This window comes from Zerene cesonia, chromosome 10 (assembly GCF_012273895.1).
Source record: "Zerene cesonia ecotype Mississippi chromosome 10, Zerene_cesonia_1.1, whole genome shotgun sequence".
Taxonomy (NCBI): Eukaryota; Metazoa; Arthropoda; class Insecta; order Lepidoptera; family Pieridae; genus Zerene; species Zerene cesonia.
Window position 1 is genome coordinate 2,465,597 of NC_052111.1, and position 19,767 is coordinate 2,485,363.

General features: G+C 32.5%; 3 protein-coding genes across 3 annotated transcripts in view; 1 reads left to right on the plus strand and 2 right to left on the minus strand.

Moving 5' to 3' along the window:
• The window catches only part of LOC119829788, a 23,182-nt gene extending 12,554 nt beyond the window's left edge, over positions 1-10,628 (minus strand). The window contains exons 1-2 of the mRNA XM_038352496.1: positions 10,412-10,628; positions 4,601-4,652 (exon numbers count right to left, since the gene is read on the minus strand). The gene's annotated coding sequence lies outside the window, so the exon portion shown is untranslated. The remainder of the gene's footprint in view (positions 1-4,600; positions 4,653-10,411) is intronic.
• Positions 10,629-16,544: 5,916 nt separating this feature from the next.
• LOC119829302 (vegetative cell wall protein gp1-like) lies at positions 16,545-17,486 on the minus strand. The gene is made up of 2 exons (XM_038351756.1): positions 17,398-17,486; positions 16,545-17,028 (listed from the first exon to the last, which is right to left on the minus strand). The coding sequence occupies exons 1-2, from the start codon at positions 17,444-17,446 to the stop codon at positions 16,631-16,633; spliced, it is 447 nt and encodes a 148-aa protein (XP_038207684.1). The 5' UTR covers positions 17,447-17,486; the 3' UTR covers positions 16,545-16,630.
• A 1,730-nt stretch (positions 17,487-19,216) lies between these two features.
• LOC119829304 (poly(U)-specific endoribonuclease homolog) overlaps positions 19,217-19,767 on the plus strand; it is a 4,903-nt gene continuing 4,352 nt past the window's right edge. Inside the window, exon 1 of the mRNA XM_038351758.1 lies at positions 19,217-19,729. Coding sequence (XP_038207686.1) covers positions 19,356-19,729 — 374 coding nt within the window. The 5' untranslated portion in view covers positions 19,217-19,355. The remainder of the gene's footprint in view (positions 19,730-19,767) is intronic.

Sequence of the window (19,767 nt, forward strand, 5' to 3'; positions counted from 1 at the left end):
GTGTTTATAAATATAAAAAATTTAAATGTTCAAAAATGTGTAAACATTTTATACAAATGATGCGAAAAAAATATGTTTCAAAGAACAAATCGTATGTCATTTTCATAGAGCTCTGATTTTTATATTCTAATAACCTACATACTTCTCGTAATAGATTCATCATTGTGAATATACCTACATGCTTGATGAGCGGTTAATTACAGTATACTTTAGAGCGGGCTATGTAAAAAATTTGCTTCACAAAACCTACATACCTTTAATAAAGTAATTATTTTAATCGCCGGTGGTAATAAAAATTAAGGTCTATAATATTTCAATAACTACTTTTTGGTACACGCCTACAAAAAATACAAATTGAGCTGTCAAATTGTATATGTATATTATGAGTGAAATGTAAAAAGGTACAAGTTACGCCTAAGGCTAAACACGAAGTTTATATCTAAGAGTTTGGCTCTGATTACGCTGTCAAAACCCTCATTAAACTTGGCTTTAAAATTTACTATGCAAGCTATAATAGTTCATTTATTGTCCAGCGCCCAATAAAACAGTGAAAGCTGCTCTAAATATTGGGTGATTAAGTTTCGTCTTCTGATGAATGAATCATCTGACAGTACAAATTAGTCAGTCACACGCAAAACAATTACTTTTGACATCTTAACAAAGGAACATTTTGTTTTATATATTTGTAAGTTCTGGTACGGTTAAAGCTATCTTTTGATTAGTGATAATTCTTGATAATATAAATCCTCCAGCTTGCAAAGTGTATAGCAATTGTTATTTATGTATGGATGCATGTATCTATATGAAATTTTGTACAGATATAGATAACGTTCTGGACAAATGTAGATTACTTTTTAACAACAAAAGCAAGCACGGAGTCTAGCTAGTTATAAAATGCTGGATCAATCAAAGTTCTAATATAGAATTAGCTTCTTCAAAAAAAACTCCTATCGTGTCATACATATTTCTAATATGAAAATTAAAGATATTGCCAGTTTCCTAATCATGTTGAGAATACAAATACATTTTTATTAGTACTACTTTAGACTTTTCACTTTAAAAATCTAAAAAAAGAAAGCCAGCAATTACCTTCATTACAAAATCAGCAATGACCATGATTTAACATAATTTCTGGTTTAATTTAGCTAAGTCACTTTCAGCTCTGATTAGTTTTATTTAAATATATGAGAGAGTGTTGCGCCTCCTAATTTACTGCTTACAATCTTAACTTTTACTTAATTAATTACGAGGAAAGTCAAATACCCAATGAATAATTGACTAGATGTTTAAAACAGAGCCTAAAATAGAAATTAAAAGAAATTGCTGTACTGTGCCTGCAGCAATAATAAACGAACGATTTCTCTCAAGCCAGTCATAAAAAACAGTAAAATAATCGAACGCCATTCATGCGTTTCCAAGAATGGCATAATTTGCCAATGTGCCTACGATAATATAACGAGCGAGACACACGTGCCATTGAATTTGTTCTACAAGCTTTCGTTTCTTATGAAAAACATTGGACTTCGCGTAATTTTTATTGATGTGTTACCACAATTTTCACTTTCTGGATGATCGACTATGTTACGATTTCACATCGAGTAAGAGCATGTAATGCTAATTAAGTTAATCTCATTTAGGTACCTATATTCATATATATGTTATGTATTTACAACTTCATTGTGAATTATAAATTTATCTAAGAATTATAAATGTCCTTACTACGTTTACTACGTTTGTCTTCATATAAGGACAATATATAAGAATAGCTAAATAATTTTGTACCTATATTTTCAAATTATTGCATCAGCATCATCCATAATTCAATTACAAACTATACACCTGTGAGATTTGTTTATACTGACGCGTCGCATCAAATTCCACGAAAGCGACGTAGGCTCAAGGTTACACCACGCAACACTTTCTCCACTACCCGCACCCGCAGTTCGTTGCTCTCCGAATTTTGCATCTCTGTATCAATGGCGAACTGTCCAACCTCAACATCTACAAAATACAACTTCAAAAATCAACCTTATGGTCATGACTTTAGAGACGTTATTCAAAGATTCAGAAACAGCAAAGCAGCGACCAATGACGGTTTACGTTCAATGCCCGTGATAATGGCACTGAGAAACGTAACATGGCCCGCTTTCTCTTTTAAAATGTACATAGTCTTTCTCTTACGAGTACACGCCAAAGTTGGCAGAGCGAGATGACTATATTAAAAAGCTTCATAGTCGAAGCTGGGCTCGCTTTCTTCGCCGCACTTGGCATTAGCACATAATCCGGTAACTTTCATTGGTATGACAGTGAGGATTCCGCAAGCAAGCATTTTTTGCAATAGAACGTTAGCCTGAACCTGACCTTTACTACGTAATCATAAGTGTATGTTTAATAATGACGAGGACTCTTGATGACGTTAATAAATGTAATTGTCTAATAATTGTGCAACGTTTGATACATTTGATTATTTAATAATCAAAACATAGTTTAGGTTATGTAAGATATCGAATCTTACCCTTAATTAGCCTTTGATAGTAATATTTTCAGTTTTGTGCAAATTTCTATGTGAAATATAAATTACTCTTTTTTCTTCGTAGAATTTATTGGTTTATTTTTGGTATAATTTAAATTAACCAAAAAATGAGTACAAATCAACCAATTTCCAACAAATTGAATACAAAAATACTCAATAAATAAATCCTATAACTAAAAATAGATTCTATTTCCTAAATGAGTAGCGCAGGAATAACACGCGACAAATCTATTGAAATACATAAAACTATAAATTGCCTAATCACCGTCAGAAAAGTGGGTCACATCGAATCCGGTTTCAGATTCTCTCTTCCCAATATTTCCATTCTCGTGATACCGGAACTTCCGATCAGAGAAACCTTGTTCCTACATCAGTGCGTCCGACAACCGATACGGAGCTATCGTGTAACAAGCATTGACGAATAGAAAACTTACATCCCGTCAAATCAACTGTTAATTATTGTCATCACTGTAGAAAGCATAGCATTCAATCAGTGAGCCCTAATTTTTTTTCATAGAGGTAATGTAGTTGTTTTTCAAATTATGTGTACCTAAATTGATTGGTTTAATATGCATGCATTAATCAATTTATAGAAACTCATTAGTATGTTAACTAAGGAATTGAAACAGTTCAGGCTCACTCTGCAATATGCAATAAATTTTAATGTACATAGTTTTCAACAGTTTTTTTTATGTGTACCTAAAAATTAATTACATAAATTATAATTAATTAATAATTATATAAATTATAATACCCACGCTAGGACCTCCTTTTAGGACTGCTTGTATAATTTTCAATAGGTCTTTCTGTCGTCGTCGTCTTTTCCTCTTAAGTAATAGTAGATTACGGATTGGTCTCCTGGGAGTACATTGTATTTTGTAGATATGCAGGATCTACGTATGTTCAGATTCCACAAAATAATAATTTGATTGTTTATCTTGAATACATATCAATAAAGAAAAAAATTTACGTAAAAAATTATGACCTACGGTTATATTATTTGTGCAACGCTAAAATTATTATGATCTAATTCTTCTATTTCATACGTACATTCTTTCTTTAAATCTTGAACCTATTATTTATTAATGTCTATGTAATATTTAACATACTAGTTGTTATACATTTTATTATTATATTATTTTGTAATTTTAAATAACATTTCGTAACTTGAATAATAATGATGTAGCAAAGGAAATAACTAATTCCAGCACGGCACTCCACTCGAAACTCATGATCCATTAAGAATTGAATAAAGAAAATGGACGGCTCATCAAAAAAGTATGGAGAAAGTTGGTTTATGGCTCAAGGACGTGGCCGTCGCTCCCGGTGTTGTGCAACACCGTGAGATAATGGATGTGCACGGACCCTTGACTTTGTGTCGAAATCACAATACGGATGACCATTTTAAGACAATGACTCGACAATATTATATTTTAGTAAGCCCCGCTTTCACTCCGATTCATATTTAACGTTAAGTAATGTAATGTGAGCTTTGATGTCAAAACAAGTGCAACCAACGCAAAGAACACATTTATCACATTGTAAAACGTGCGACCTCTAGTACCTATGATCCTTCATTGGCAACTTTCACTCGCATTCATGGGTATATTCTAAATGGACTCGCAGATGTGTTACGTAACCGTAACCGCCTCGCACTCCGGTAATTATATTCGGTGAAAGTGTTATATTTTGGCAAAGAAATGTTCGAGAGAGCATGATATATCAGCTGCCGTTTCCGTATTTTAACGACCGTTGCGTAATTCAATTTCATAAACGCGTTTTGGATCGACAGAATTAATCAATAATATGAATGTTTTTTTTTAATACAAGGTAGCGTTATAATTTTGTATCACAAGAATGTAAGTTGTGTATTGAATTAACATATAAATTATTCAATTTACCTTAGATTCATAAAATAATTGATAAAATATGAAGTTATTATTTTATACCTATTCGGAATGCATGTTACCTATAACGTTAGTTTGTTATAATATATTTAGATTCTTGGGCAGGGAGGCGCTATATATACATACAATGTAACAAACGTTGAAATCAATAAATACTTACAAATAAAATTCTTGGTGGCATAAATTTGTGTGTGCTTTGTAGAGGAGAAAACCTAAAACAAAAAACAATATAATTAATAAAACACAAAAGAATCACCATTAAATCGTAACCATAAAAATACTTCAATTGACTAGAAACAATTTCGTACAACATACATTATAATTGTATTAAAATCTTGTGGCATTACGTAAAGTAAACATGGCTACTGAAGATGTGTAACCAAAAAGCAAAGAAGATTATTTTACAAACAATTGAGAAAGTTAAGATATATTATACATTATGTCACAAGGCAGAGAATTATCTGATCTATTGTTTGTAGCTAGACACCTGCCTTATGTCCACAATAAGATCCAAACACAATGCTATTTTCGCCATAATTTGACTTCCTGCGTTGTTGCGGAAATATAGAAGTGAAAGTGCTTTCAAAATATATTTGTAACAAATTACCATTACGCTTCGGTATTCAAATGTAAAATTAAAGACGTGTTAAAACATCCATCAAGTTGTCTACATGGTGAAATTTGTCTAAAAAATTTTAAGTAGCCTTCGAGTTATATCCGAGATAATTCATATTTAAAATGAGCATTAACTTTTTGCGTGTTTAGCGGTTAGCGGTTTTTCGCTACCGAAAATTCGGTTTGACAGTTGAAAGCTTACGTGATAATAATGTTACATATAATAATTTCATTCCGTCAATTTATTTTGTTATACCGTAATATGTTTCGTGTAATTTTATCTAAATCTGATTAATGTTATAGTCGTAGAACAAGTGCGCACCCGTAAATACAAGATGAAAGTGGAGAAAACGCCATTGGCTTGCGAGAAATCGACCATGTAATAAATAATGCACTAGTTTAGTAGAGGCAGCCCTTCGGTGTGAGGTATTAGGAACCAGTTATGGACTTCTAGTATAATTTATAGAGACATATTATTGTCAATAAAACTTACACGTCACATTCTCATTGATTATGATCCATATCATTGAATAAGAAATAAGCTCATACATCTATAGTTGTTTTCTGTGAAAAGGAATCCTAAGGGATTTTGGTATTTAATAAAGTTTATTATATGTTTAAGGTTTATGACAAAGTATTCTTTGCCAAGATCGTTTTGGTATCGCAATATATATAAACTGAATTAGGAAAATCTTCGCTTTAAATGGTTTTTCTCACGATGCAATAATTTGTCACAATTTATTTATTCTATATATTATAGTGATATCACCATTATACTTCAAGTAAACATCTGTATCGTCCGCTTTTACCATTTCCAAATTGACAGCCTATACTTTAGACATAAATTGCCATGATCTAGAAGGTTTGTAAAATATATTTCATGTAAAATATAGCTCGTAATGTAAAAGGGAGAAACTTCCAAAGTGTCTCCCATGAAAGACAGGTACAGCAAAAGTGAAATCAGATCAATTTCCCCGCGGAAACTCATGTGCGGAGATTGGAAACGAAAATTTATGGGGGCGCTATCATCTCGTTAGTAACATTTTATACGGGCTCGTTTAGTATTGAATAATGGGCACATTGTTAACGTAACTTTCTATAGTTGCAAATTATGCAAGTTTTTATGAGGCTCGTATTTGTATGAAATGTAAGTTTTTAATAAACTCAGTGACAACGTAATCTTATGATCGAGAATCGATATTACATTGCTGTGCACGGGCGTCAATTATATTCAGACACACATGTATATTAATTGAATAAAAAAAGTTCTAGGTAAAATATTAATATATTTAACGATCATAGGAAATCGAATTTAATTAACTTTTTTTAATAATCGTAGATTTCATTTGATTGGTAAATAGAGTTTTTCAAAAATCTTTTAGTGATTAAAGCTAAATTACGATGGCAAGTTACACGAATGAGCACAAATAATATTAAATATATGATCAAGATAAATGTTCGGTGCCCCTTCAAAGCCATTGTCAGATCGTTTGGTGTCTCTTCAACGTGTGGTGGCCTAATTTAAAACAGATTCGAGCAGTAATCAACTAACACTCAAACGTTTTAGGAATGACAGGAAGTCCATGGAAATAATTAGCAGAACCTGATGGACTCAGGCTTTCATAGACAGGATATCAGAGAATATTAAGATGCTAAACGTTTATTGTGAGGCTTATTGAAGTCGCAGGTACTCCGTACTGTAAAGTTATAGTTCCAATCTCACCGCGTCTACCGAGAAACGGACGCAAGGCGTTTGTTCTAACTTTGATCATACAATTTTATCATTTGTGCATGATGTTCGTTCGTATTACTCTGCATAGTAATTTGGTATAAATAACTATATATAACATACAATTTTGAGAGGTGTGACTAAGACGGGATGGACACCACAGGCCACCAAAATCTACACGCGCTTATCGGAAACCTCTGCACAATATTTTTATATCGTTATTTTAAATAACACCGTTTCAGCAATTGCTGTTTAAAATATTATTTGTCAAATGTGCTCATAATCAAATAAAAATGCGGTAGATATTTTACTCAACGTAAACTATTTAACAAGTTTAAAAATGAACATTTTCTCATACGTTATTAAATATAAGTTTATTAAATCATTATAACGAAGGTGGATATGTATATTATATTATGACATGAATAACGATCTTCTAATCTAGTCAACCGGGTTTATAACGAGTCTCGTGGGTCATTTCCCAAGCTAAAGAAAACTGAGTCCCACTTGTAAAGTGTGCCTTGAAACAATACCGAGGTGGTTCACAGTTTAGATGCGATCACAAACACGGAACAAGAAAGTTTTTTTTTTCCTTCAGATAACACATACAAATGTACAACGCTTTAATTACTATTGATCTGATTTAGGTTATGAACGTTCACTTTTTGTTTTTGAGACGTTTTTATCATAGTTTTGGACGTTATTTCTTTGTAGCCATTTTACACACGTCATTTCTTCTTAAAGCTTGCCTACTATGGTAGAAATGGTGTTTACCCGCAAGGCCGCCAATTGTGCTTTAAGTTTAAGTCTCTATATAATTTATTCTGATTTTCTAAGTTACTTTGTGTAACTACAATATATAATAATAAAAAATATGTAAGGTCTTTTAGATTTTTATCATGTTGCAAACACCTGGAGATTATTTGAGTTTATTTTTCTTACTAACATTACATTGAACACGCCATGACCAATTTGATTTGGTTTTGGGTTTGGATTACGCTATTTACCATTAATTGAATCCCTAGAAGATATTGTTATATAACTTTAATATTTTACTTCTCAGGTGATAGAATTTCGGAAATCAGACTAGTACTTCCTGAGATTACGTCACTCAAACAAACAAGATCCTCAACTTCATATTTAGAATATATTATAAAGAACAAAAAGGTATTAATAAATAAACATAAATGGAAACGGAAGAGGGAACATTTGAATCTACGTGAAATCCATTGGCATCTAGAAACGAAAAATATACGGACAAGATGCAAATATATTACAGCGTTGCTGAGGCAACAAAATGTTAATTAAAAACAAATGCGTTTGTTGAACAAGTGAAGTGTTATAGAGATGGTACGGGGAGTGGCTAAGAACATTTCTGACACACTGACTCGCTTTCCTTTACGACGCGCGCGCGCGGCGTAAACACGCTTCGTCTAAACATCATATTTGAATGTAAATGAATGCTAACGTGGTAACTACTTATGGGAGTTATTGAATTATCATCTATATTTTATTGGCGCCAGATTCATTTTATTTCTTTGGCGAATTTTGGTATAACTTATCTCAATACATAAAGTACATGGAACGACGAACGTAGCCCAATATTTCTACTGAATACAACTATAAATGTACAGAATTTTCTTAGAACACGTCAATATATAAATTTTAAGTGTGCAATTTCAATTTAAGTTTGTAAGTGTAAATTACATTTATTGTTTGTTTGGGGAAAATACCTCTCAATTTTTATTTAAAACTAACTTAAGTTAACTGAATTAAACCGAAAAGACTATAAAGTTCTATTTTTTAATCATCATCAATTTTGTACAAGAAAAAAAAAACCATTATTATTTCTAGATGATTACGATAGGTATTCAGAAAACGCATCTAATTACAGTGCACCCAGACTTCTGTCAAGAATTAAATCTTAACACACTCATTAAGGCTTTCACCTCGTTGCTTACGTTACACTCGAAATTTTTACTCGCAAATATGAAATCTATATGACAAGAGAAAGTGACGATACTTATATCACATATTCAAAATTAATAAAATCAACCACATTTATTAAGATATTAATGAGCTTTGACTTCACACTTAAATTTACGTAGCAATTTTCGATTCGATTCGATGGATTTGGTGTCAGAAGATTCGTAATATTGACTATGGGTAAAACAATGTGTTCATGTTCCAAATACAACAATAAGTTTATAACTTTACGGTGAATAATGAAGTAAATTAAAACTATTATAAATAATTATTACGATATTAAACTCCACAACATTATAATTATCAATTTCAACTAATCTGATTTTAGCTCTATCCCATTCACAGGCATTATTTATACAGATAAAAGAAAAGCTGAACAAAATAACTAGTAAGTATTGTTAACAGCGTTGATGTCTAATACAAGTAAAAAATAAGATGGTGCAAATCTAGCCTTATTCGATTCTCTGACCGTAATTATTACTACAAAGGATTTCAAAATGTCACAATGCCCATTTAAAATTGTGCATATTATGAAACATGTTTGAGTCTAAACAATAGAATGTGTGATCCTACAATGTAGACAAATTTCACAAGAGCACTTAACTTCGGTAACGATATGTAGCTAGCTCCTGTATCCGCTTCAAAGATAACTTGAACGCAATCGCAAATTCGTCTTAAAGGGCTGTCACTACATTTATTGTAAGGATATCAGAGTTTCTATAAAACAATGATTTTTTCCCCTATCGTTTTAATACATAAGTAAATATTTTTATACTGTCCTACAATTACATGGTTTAAATTAAATGCACATACTGGAATTTATATCTTTCGTACAAAAAAAAATTAACCTTTTCAGTTAAAGTGCTGTCCTTCAAAAATATATAACGTAAAATAACGCCAAATCAAAATGATAATCGTAAGGTTGATTAATACAGTATTTCTTTAAATTATTTAAAGTTAATAACAGAAACACTGATGCTCTGTAATTAGAAATAATTGAAATAATTTTTTAAATACCATATGTAGTCATTTCACATATTAACTTTAACAAGAAATACCGCGATACACCTATAAAATGCGTGTTGTGTGACGCTTGGCCCACTTTCCACATGCCTCCACATATCGTTTCTAGAGAATCTTCTTGATCTGATGGCTCTTAAGCACGTACATTTATGGCCTATATTAGAACGAAAATTATCACTCATGAAAAATGTGACAGCTGTGGTATTTTTTCAATATGCTAATGTGGTTTTCAACCGTCGCGGATACGCGAAAGATAACAATTTTAAGTGATGTAAGTGAAAGTGAAATTATGCAACTTTCTACGCTGATTGTATCCTCAATATTAAGTAATTAAATTTTGTTTAATATTTTATATCGGTAATTCACACATGAAGGTCACGTTTTATATGAATATTTAAAAATCTTCATAACCGAATTCAACACAAAGTAGAGCTTTCGCCGTTTCACAAACAACAGTATAAATATTTTAAGTTTCATTTTACACTGTTCTATCAGCGGCATAAATATATTATTGCAGAATGAATAATTAATTAAAATCTTAAAGCTTTTCCCATAATAGCATTTAGCACATTCACACTGAACCACACTTTCGTTTTTACATAAAAACACAATCCGTACCTTTTCAGGCGAGCTTTCAGTATAGAAAGAGTCCGAAGAAACAGTTTCAGGATAACACAGTGAGCTACCGATCACTGTTCCAGACACACAATCACAGATCAAAATTCACAGTCTGATATTTGAATAGTTCGTAAAGTGTCACTTTCGTTTTCGCGAGAGATGCACGCGCGGGTCCTATGTTAGCAAGCGGACTGGTCGCGCCCGCCGGCACCCGCTTGGTTTTATACGCGTGAAAGTCGCGTCCGCACCTGTGCTTCCACTAAGCACATATCCCGGATCCAGCGGATTTGGCGCCGATTGAGATTTTGAAACTATGACGACATATGACACAACGGTTGAATGAATTGTGTGTAGGTACGTACGGGTGACGCTTTATCGTAAATGGGGGTACTTTTGCGATAATTTTTATACTTTTAGGAACGCAGATTTTGCTTTTAAGATCAGATTTTTAACATATTAATTTGAAGTTTAGAATCGATTATAATGTGTTATGTGTGTTAAATTATTTTAAAATGTATTGTATATTTTTTCTCATTAATTTATAACAAAGCTATAGAAATTTCATCACTTATAACCTAAAACGAAGATCTATGTTAATGTTAGATTAAGATAATTATGATAAGACAATGAAAACAAAAGTTCTCTTATACCCAAAGAAACGGATCAAACGATAAGAGAAAACTCTCAGTTAGTAACGTATTTTCTGTCATTGTTGTAAATTTCATTGACAAGAGCATTTTCTACTTTTTTCTAATACAATACATAGAACAATGTTTTGATGCTATTCTGTTATGTATACTTCATATTTATTAATTATAATACAATACATTAACGTTTTTCCTTGTTCTTAGACTGTTTTTATATTCCTTAAAACGAGTACTGTTTAATAAGCATTTTTAAATTATCCCTTTTAAATAAAATTTATGTTTGAAACAAATGTGAAATATGGCTCCTCATATTCTTTGATGCGTACACCTACTATGTGTTTGCCTCGGAACATGAATCAAAGGATGATTGCGGAGCTAGTAAGCCTGATTCTATCAATGAAAATTATTCCCTTTCCTACGCATTGCCTGCGTGAGTGCTCCAAACATGTAATCAAAATCTTGAAACTTATGTTATATATACATATCGATGGTCTGTTTCATTGACATGAGATTAAACAGAACTACTCAAATTTGTCACATCCTTTCATGCAAGCGTAATGACTATTGTCATGCCTCCGTGCTAACGTTTTTCAAAAAAAAAATTTGATTGTAATAGCTCAATATAATAGTAGGTACGTACCTACATTTGTTGTCGTTACCTTATTTTTTGGTAATATCTACATCAAAATTATAAAACTAGAGTTTGTTTGTTGGCTTAATTGAATGCACTAATGTCGAGAATTGCTGATTCAATTTTGTAAATTATTGCTGTGTTTTACAGTCTATTTTTAGGAAGGCTATATAATATCACAATGTAACCAATAGAAGGACAGTAGCAATACAGATACATTATAATTGATTAGCTTTTAAAATATCACTTATAAATAATAAAATTATATAAAATTTATTTAACATAGTCGCAAAATGTGCATTCAGTAGAGAGGTAGGTAACAATTTTTGAAAAAGTACTCCCTTACTAAAAATTTACAGCTTAAATTCGTACAAAATATTTGTTTTATGTTTTCAGTTCAGAATTGATCGATACAATAACAAGATAACTTCAAAACTAGCTGAACGGTCAGTTTCTACAAATAAAGAGTAGCAGAAAATTGAAAAGCGTCTCACACTAATAACTGGTATTACATATCTCGTATCATTCAGACGCATGTCGAGATCAAAACAGAAAGTAATGCTTGCCAAATTCGTGCACCTCACAATGGACAATTTATTCGATTTCACTCTTTCCGTCAATTTCATATTTTTTAATGAACGCAAGCGAACCGTGGAAGTTCATTTAATGCGCATAAATAATTTTAATTAACAAGATTTATATAAACGTATTTAATCCTACTCATCTATTTATTAATAGCCGGATACAAATTATAACCGGATTCTTATAAATATCATATTTTAGATATAAAATAAACATTGTGTTTAATGACGTGGTACATATATAGCTTATATCCTACCTCAATAAATGGGCTATCTAACACTGAACGAATTTTTCAAATCGAACGACTAGTTTCTGAGACTAGTTCGTTCAAACAAACTATTCAGCTTTGTAATATTATATTAGTGTGTGCATTTTTAATTACTTCAAGAAATGAGAAATTTTGAAAGAATAGAAAAAATTCGATCACGAGGCAGGATTCGAACCTGCGTATCTTGCCTAACCGTAGCAACGCCTAGCCTCTTTATAAAGCATTTCAATGCTATAAAACTAAAAATTAAAATTTAATACTTCAAGAAATATTTCGGCATAATCTATAAATATACCTTATAAAGTCTGTCTTAATAAGACTAGACTATTTAGTCCTTAGAATGTACATTAACTGGTATATAGTTTACCAGAAACTTAGACATCGGTTACAGGCTATATTATTAGCATCATGAACCGGATGTGCGGAAAATGTGGATTATCAGTTTTCACTTAAATTATTGTACCGCATTTCGCTCGCAGATCCGTTTTGCATAACAATACTGTGTCACAAGCGCAACGTCAGCGAGCCACTTCGAAATCGGGTTACATTAGTCATTGATAAAATGTGCCAATTTACATAAGCAGCTTATGTTATCTAGCGTATTGTGTAGAAGCCACAAGTGCCTACCGAAAACAGAACAATAATACTTCCATATATCTACAAGAACAATATCTATAGAGTTGTTTTTGTTATCATGTTAGGAAACTTTCATAAACCACTCGTTTGACACTTTCATGTATCGTTCTTGGCGCCTTACCAGCCATGTATGTAATTGAAATACCAATATCCTCATTCCTCTTTAATATAATATAATTATTGAGGAGACGGACTCAAATAAGTCCAATTTATATGATATTTATAAACTCATTATATACTAAAATTGTATGTAAAAATACTGATATATATAAACACGAACTTAAAAAAGATATACACACTTTTCTATTAGCTAATCTGTGAGTAAAGGGAAGAAAGATAACACATTTTTTGAATTCATGTCGACAAAAATGACATGTCCAAGAACCTATCCTTTATATGAACGTCTTATTAATATTAAAATTTCATAAATTGCCTCTGTTCAAATGCATTTATAACCAGACCCAATGAATATATTATCGTATTATAGATAATATGAAACACACTCCAAATAAATACTAGGTCACGTAGGACGTGACTCGAAACCTAAGCTTAATTTCATTGACCCTTGGTCTAAAACTTAATGTTGTGTAACACATGCGTCACTGACGGTGAAGTAGACTGTTTTGATTCAACGTTTAGCAAAGCGGACACTAATAGAATGAGGGCGGATCTTATTTCATAACACTGAGCCCGGAGATGCCTTTAGGAAAGTGAAAGTATGTCTAGAAACAAACAATAGTGCTAGCAGTCTATAAGCCTTAGTCATTTATTATACTCAATAAAGCATTATAATATGTTAAAAAATATTATTTTAATATTGTAAAACTGGATGTGAAACCCACTTTATTAAAGTACTTTTGCAGAACTTCTAAAGAAAATTTTTTAATTTTAATGACTGTTGTAATTAGTTTTGTAACTGTGAAAAAAAGTAAAGAAACAGTAGCATCAAAAGAGAAATAGAGAAGAGAGAACAGGTACCCTCTGTAAAAAAGCGTGTTGTATGCTAAGCTACACCGTCCCTCTTGACCAATTACTTATGTTTTAGTATAATTAAGTTGTTAAATATGACCATAGTTATATATATATAATAATATATAATATCATTAAATATACATTTCTAAATCAATATACATGTATTTGCCTATTTAAACTTATTAAGAAACGGTCACATATATTACATTCTTTATGACTGTCAATTTTATGTTTTATAGCTTGTAAGTCATTCATTGAAATCCATGAAATTGCATTTTCACATAACTACAAATGTAAAACCACTTTCGCCGCAGCGAGAATGCGTTAGCCACAGCATGATCTCTTGATATTGTGTGCAGATTAGTCGTGTGCTATGGGAGGGGCCAGTGCTTTGTTACGTTTTGATTTGAGTACATGATACAATACGGGTAATGACTGTACCTGTGTCGAAATTTGTTCATGTAACCCGGGTCACTCGCGTGCAAATATACGTACAATATACGATGCAAGTGTGGGGTGTAGTTGTGGATTTACGTATTCGTGCTCATCTGACCAGTATTAGGTGACTAGAAATTTGAATGGATGAACTTCGTTATCGATCAGAACATCAAATCGTCGAAATAGAAATCGTCGTCATCTGCATATTTTGTGTTGAAAATGCTCAACTCATAAAAACTCCTTCGTTCAAATCAAAGATTTCTATATCATTTCTATATCTATATAGTTAATATATTTAACAATGCAGGTACATATAAGTTCGCAGCATTCTGTATAATTTATAGATTCTATACAATATCTAGGCAATGTATAGAATACCCGGGGCATTCTAGCATTGTATGAAATTTATTATTCACTCGCTGGAACCCGCAGCTTCACTCGCGTTGTATCTGTATAAAAAGGTAGCCTATGTGCGAATTCTGATCAAATTTTGAATGTAAAACTAGCTTAGCGAAGAGCGGAGCGACGATTATGTTAAATTATCTTTAAACCACCGAGAATCGCTACTAAGGCTCTCCACTTAGGGTGCTTGTTAAAATAAATGTTTATGAAAAGTGTAGAAAATAGTACCCTTCGTTTATACATACATTCAGTCGTCAATCCTTTCCATATCCTTTACCCTTTAAAAGCGGGCAGCGCATTTGCAGACGCAATAACTCTGCTAATGTTTGTGGACGGTGGTGATTGTGTACGATCAGGCGAACCACCAGCTCAGTTGCCCGCTATAACATTTTGTTGATGTGTATATAGGCAAAGTAAAAAAAAAAGTAGTGGAATGAAAAGTGAGGATTTTTTTTAAAGAAAACATTTTTGTATGTTTCAGTTGTCATAAATGTCTCTCTAAGCTTTTTTTTAAACATTAGTCTAAAGCCAAATACTTATTGCCATATACATTATAATATTAGTTTCAGGTTTTATTGTTTCCAGATAATAAGGGACAAAACATTCACACCGCACGAAGAAAGCGTAAAATTATTTATACATGCAGCTGTCTATGAAAGAAGTGGATTACTTTTTATTTATTCTTATCATAGTTTTGTAATAACTCATAACAGTCTTACATTTAAGCGAAACGGTAGGACAACAGGACGTTTAAAATGATATAAATAAACGATATGGAAATTCCCAAAATGTCGGTCAAGGTAAATTCGCTAGTTCCTTGTTTCATAACAAATTCCAGTTATAAAAAGGATCTCTTGAATGAATCACGAAATAAAAATATTGCAAACGTAGAACGGACGTATTACACAATATGTCTTTAGAGTGCATGTGTTATTAGGTATAGTGAACTGCAAAAGGTCCTGTCGACGTAACAGCTGCGGCTGAGTCATTGTTGAAAGTGAAAGTAGCACATGCTCGACCCTATTCGTGAACCTTACTAGCTATTCAATTTAGTAATTTTTGCATATCCTACGTCATTATGTCATTGGATAACATATTATATGAAACTGTAAAGGATTTTTTAAATATAAATACGAACAAACTCGGAAAATACCGTTATCATTTCAATTCTGAATGGATTATAAAATTCCAGACGACCCAAACTGTTATAAATATGCATTACGTAGTATATAGATTATAAAATTTGCATTTAAATAGCACTTGTTTCTTTGCAATTAATGTAATGCAATATTCACCTTCTAGATTTATTACCTTATAAAATGCGAATTCTATATTTATCAGCGGCACTAAGATGTGTCTATGATAAGAAACAGCCGAAGGTACTCCTGCGCATTTCCCGTAGCGGAACTAGCTTACTTTCACTCTTGGAATAGGTTTTACGACAATTATTTACGCCTTAATGTGCCTTTTATAGAATGAGATGTATCCGGTTGATAGTACCTAAGTGGATTTAAGTGAAATTAAATAATATTATATACATAAGACTGAAAACCAATATATTCTAAAATGTTTATTATTATGAAATATATGAATCCAAAATTAATTTAAATATCCAGTTATAGATATCGCTTCTTTTTCCGACATTAACCTTGCTTCACTGCTTGACTGTAACTGTAAGGTCGGATGGGGCTCGCTTTTCCTTGGCTATCATAGAAATTGACCAGTTGCTTGACAGTTCCGGGTCCAGGAGTTGTTATGGGTTTTACAGCAGGGCTTGGATTGACTGGTTTGGGTTTAATTTGGTTGGGAAGGGGACTAGGCGCAAGTGTAGCTGGTACAGGAGCTTGTTGAATACTAGGGGATACTGGTTTTGTTGTTGTCGGGCTTGGTGGTGTAGGTTGTGGCGCCGATACAACTGGTGAAGGGCTCTTCTGAGGGGACGGTGGGGTACGGTTACTGTTGGGAGGTGGGCCACCTCCGGCTTCCATATTAATGAAAGCAATGTTCGCATTCTTGTCTATTGGCGCATACGTTTTACGACCTGAAACAGAATATAATATTTATATATAGCATTAGGTATTGTAACAAGAGTACATTTTAGTTGGTAAGTAAGTTTCTTGTAAGTTATAATTATTGTTAAACGCTAAACAGTTTTTTCTTATCTCAGTATAAGTAAAGTTACATAATCGACTATAAACAGTTCTATATACATAACAAAATGCAGATAAATCCTTTATTGAGATGAAATCTTTTTAATTGTGAAAGACTGAAGAGTGCACTAATTTGAATATGTTTAAAATATAAAACAAAATTTGACATGGGATGCGAAATTTTCTAAACATTCAACTATTTGCTGTCTTAGATAAAATCTTACGTATTTAAGAAAGTTGAAATTCAAGAGAATACTCACAGTGAACGTAACAAAAGACTAGAAGCAAAACAAACGCGCACAGCTTCATATTTTCACACCGTGGCTCACAAGTACGTCTTGACTGTGTATAATATAATATAATTATGTGTAATATTTAAGAAATCACGATAATGAACGTTTTAGTCAAACGTGTGATGTGTATATGTCGGGGCCGCGTCAGCCTTCTCGAATCACTGGTGATGTAGGCATTGGCCAAACGATTGACCTTTCACAGCCGTGTCCGTATACAAGCGTATAATCTATGGCCGCGACCTTATGATATCGTTATTCTTAGTAAACATTCTGATTAAGACTGTAGGTAGTTTCATATTTGTGCACTTCTATTTTAATAACAACTCAAATTTATCGGAACTTCTTCATTCTTGTCAATCCGTACTCATGTCAGTTAGATTTTATGTTCTATTGCACTCGCCTTTAGATCTAATATGTATAAAATGGTATTTTTATAAATTTTTTCCACTTATCACCTCGGGAAAAATGTTTAAATATTTAAGCAGTATCTAATTAATATTAGATTTTTACTGTTACCAAATACTTACAAAATTACCTAATAATTGTTTGAATAAGAAATAGATAAACATAAAAAAAAGAAAAAAATAGAAACGTAACAACAATCATTCACAAAATGAAACTGTAGCATTCATGTGAATTATGCTTGTAATATGCCATTTTTAGAATGGTTGTTTTTCCACAATTGGTATGTTATAATTATCGTCTACTACTTCCAACGACGTATTCAAAACATTCCAAGCAAATTGATTATAATGACATACGTTTATTTTATAAATCTTGGTTAGTGTAAGGTAAAACGAGATAAAAAGATAATCTTCTACATCCTCATAAGCAAATAAATGGTAAAGTGATGTGTATCAAATAACGACCACTGACAGTATGCAGGAGTTTACGCGTACTAAATAATAAACATAGAGTAATATCTTCTTTTAATCCATGAATTTATGGATTTATATCTATATCTTATACTCCAAGGGTTTACATGGTACAGTATGACTGCAGAAGCTTTTATCTAATCACATTTTACATTAAATCAATTAAATATTAAAGAAAACAAAACAACCAGATTATTATTCGCACGACTCGATAGCCACTACGATATGTACTTACCAACTTATAACATATATAACAATTGAACAATATTAATTAGGCATGTAAAACAATTGTTTATAACTAATCATTGGGCATAGTGTAGTACGGTTATTTTGTACAGTTCTTTAACAGCATCAGCAATCGGAGATGGTCCGAGATGATGCATAATACATAAAGTAAAATACGATTTTCCCGCATCACGCAAGAGTTGCATTGCAGGTGCGCGCTCGCCTGCGACCGTTCGCAACTCATGATGTCTCGCTGTAGCTGACTTTCTTTTACACTCACATGGCTGATTTTCGAAAAATTCACTCTTATTATTTAATTACCTACTTTCTACATAATATTTAATTCGGATGCTACTAACATTTGTAGGTTTACATGGCATTTTAATAACTTATCAGAGACTTTATATTTAAACTTTATAAATAAAATTTTCGTATAAACTAATTTCAATTCTTATAAGTTACATAAATGAGTGCGATAAAATTCATGTCGATTTTCATAGAAAAATAACACGAAAATATTTTCATCTTCGTATTACAAATTATATTCACAACTTCCAATACTTAGGGAGCAGCAATTCAAGGCGAAGGTCGATTTTGTTTACCGGACTACAAACTAGCAATTCACATTACCAATTCTCCGCAGCTAGCGCGCTAAAACTGGAAATCCGCAGGTTGAATCTCAATAACATGTCATATCTCCATCGTCCATACACAGTTGGAGGTGACGTCAGCCAAAGGTCGTGCAGTATCGCCTCCTAGCCGCGGGCACAGAGATCACTAGTACGCCACAATCCGGCTATACTCAACGTTGCGTATCAGTCCAAAATGAAGTTGACTATAATATTATTCCTTTGTTTCGCTGCCTCTCAGGCGGATGATATAGCCTCGGCTGCGGGACAAATATTCAACAGCATCCTGCCGAACTTAATCGGCAACTCGGTAACTGGACAACAGGGCAATACTGCTACAAACACACTACAACAAATAGGCACGGTAGTCGGAGGCGTAGTGGACTATGCTAAGAAAAAGAGCTATGAAGAAATGCTCAAGCAAGTGCAAGACTCGACAACCGATGAAGACCTACTTCGCATCAGCGAGGAGATGTTCAACGCAGATATCAATAACGCTTTCAGTTACATTCAAGTCAATTTGCAAGGCAAAACCAGTCCTATGTCCAAGAGCGACGAGGCACAAACCAAGTAAGCATAAAAAATTATTAATTATACCTATGTTTTAA

Excerpts from the sequence above, each read along its gene's own strand:
- LOC119829302 (XM_038351756.1), bottom strand. The coding sequence starts at position 17,446 with ATGAAGCTGTGCGCGTTTGTTTTGCTTCTAGTCTTTTGTTACGTTCAC. Across the intron at positions 17,029-17,397 it reads AGTCTTTTGTTACGTTCACT|GTCGTAAAACGTATGCGCCA; the intron begins GTGAGTATTCTC and ends ATTCTGTTTCAG.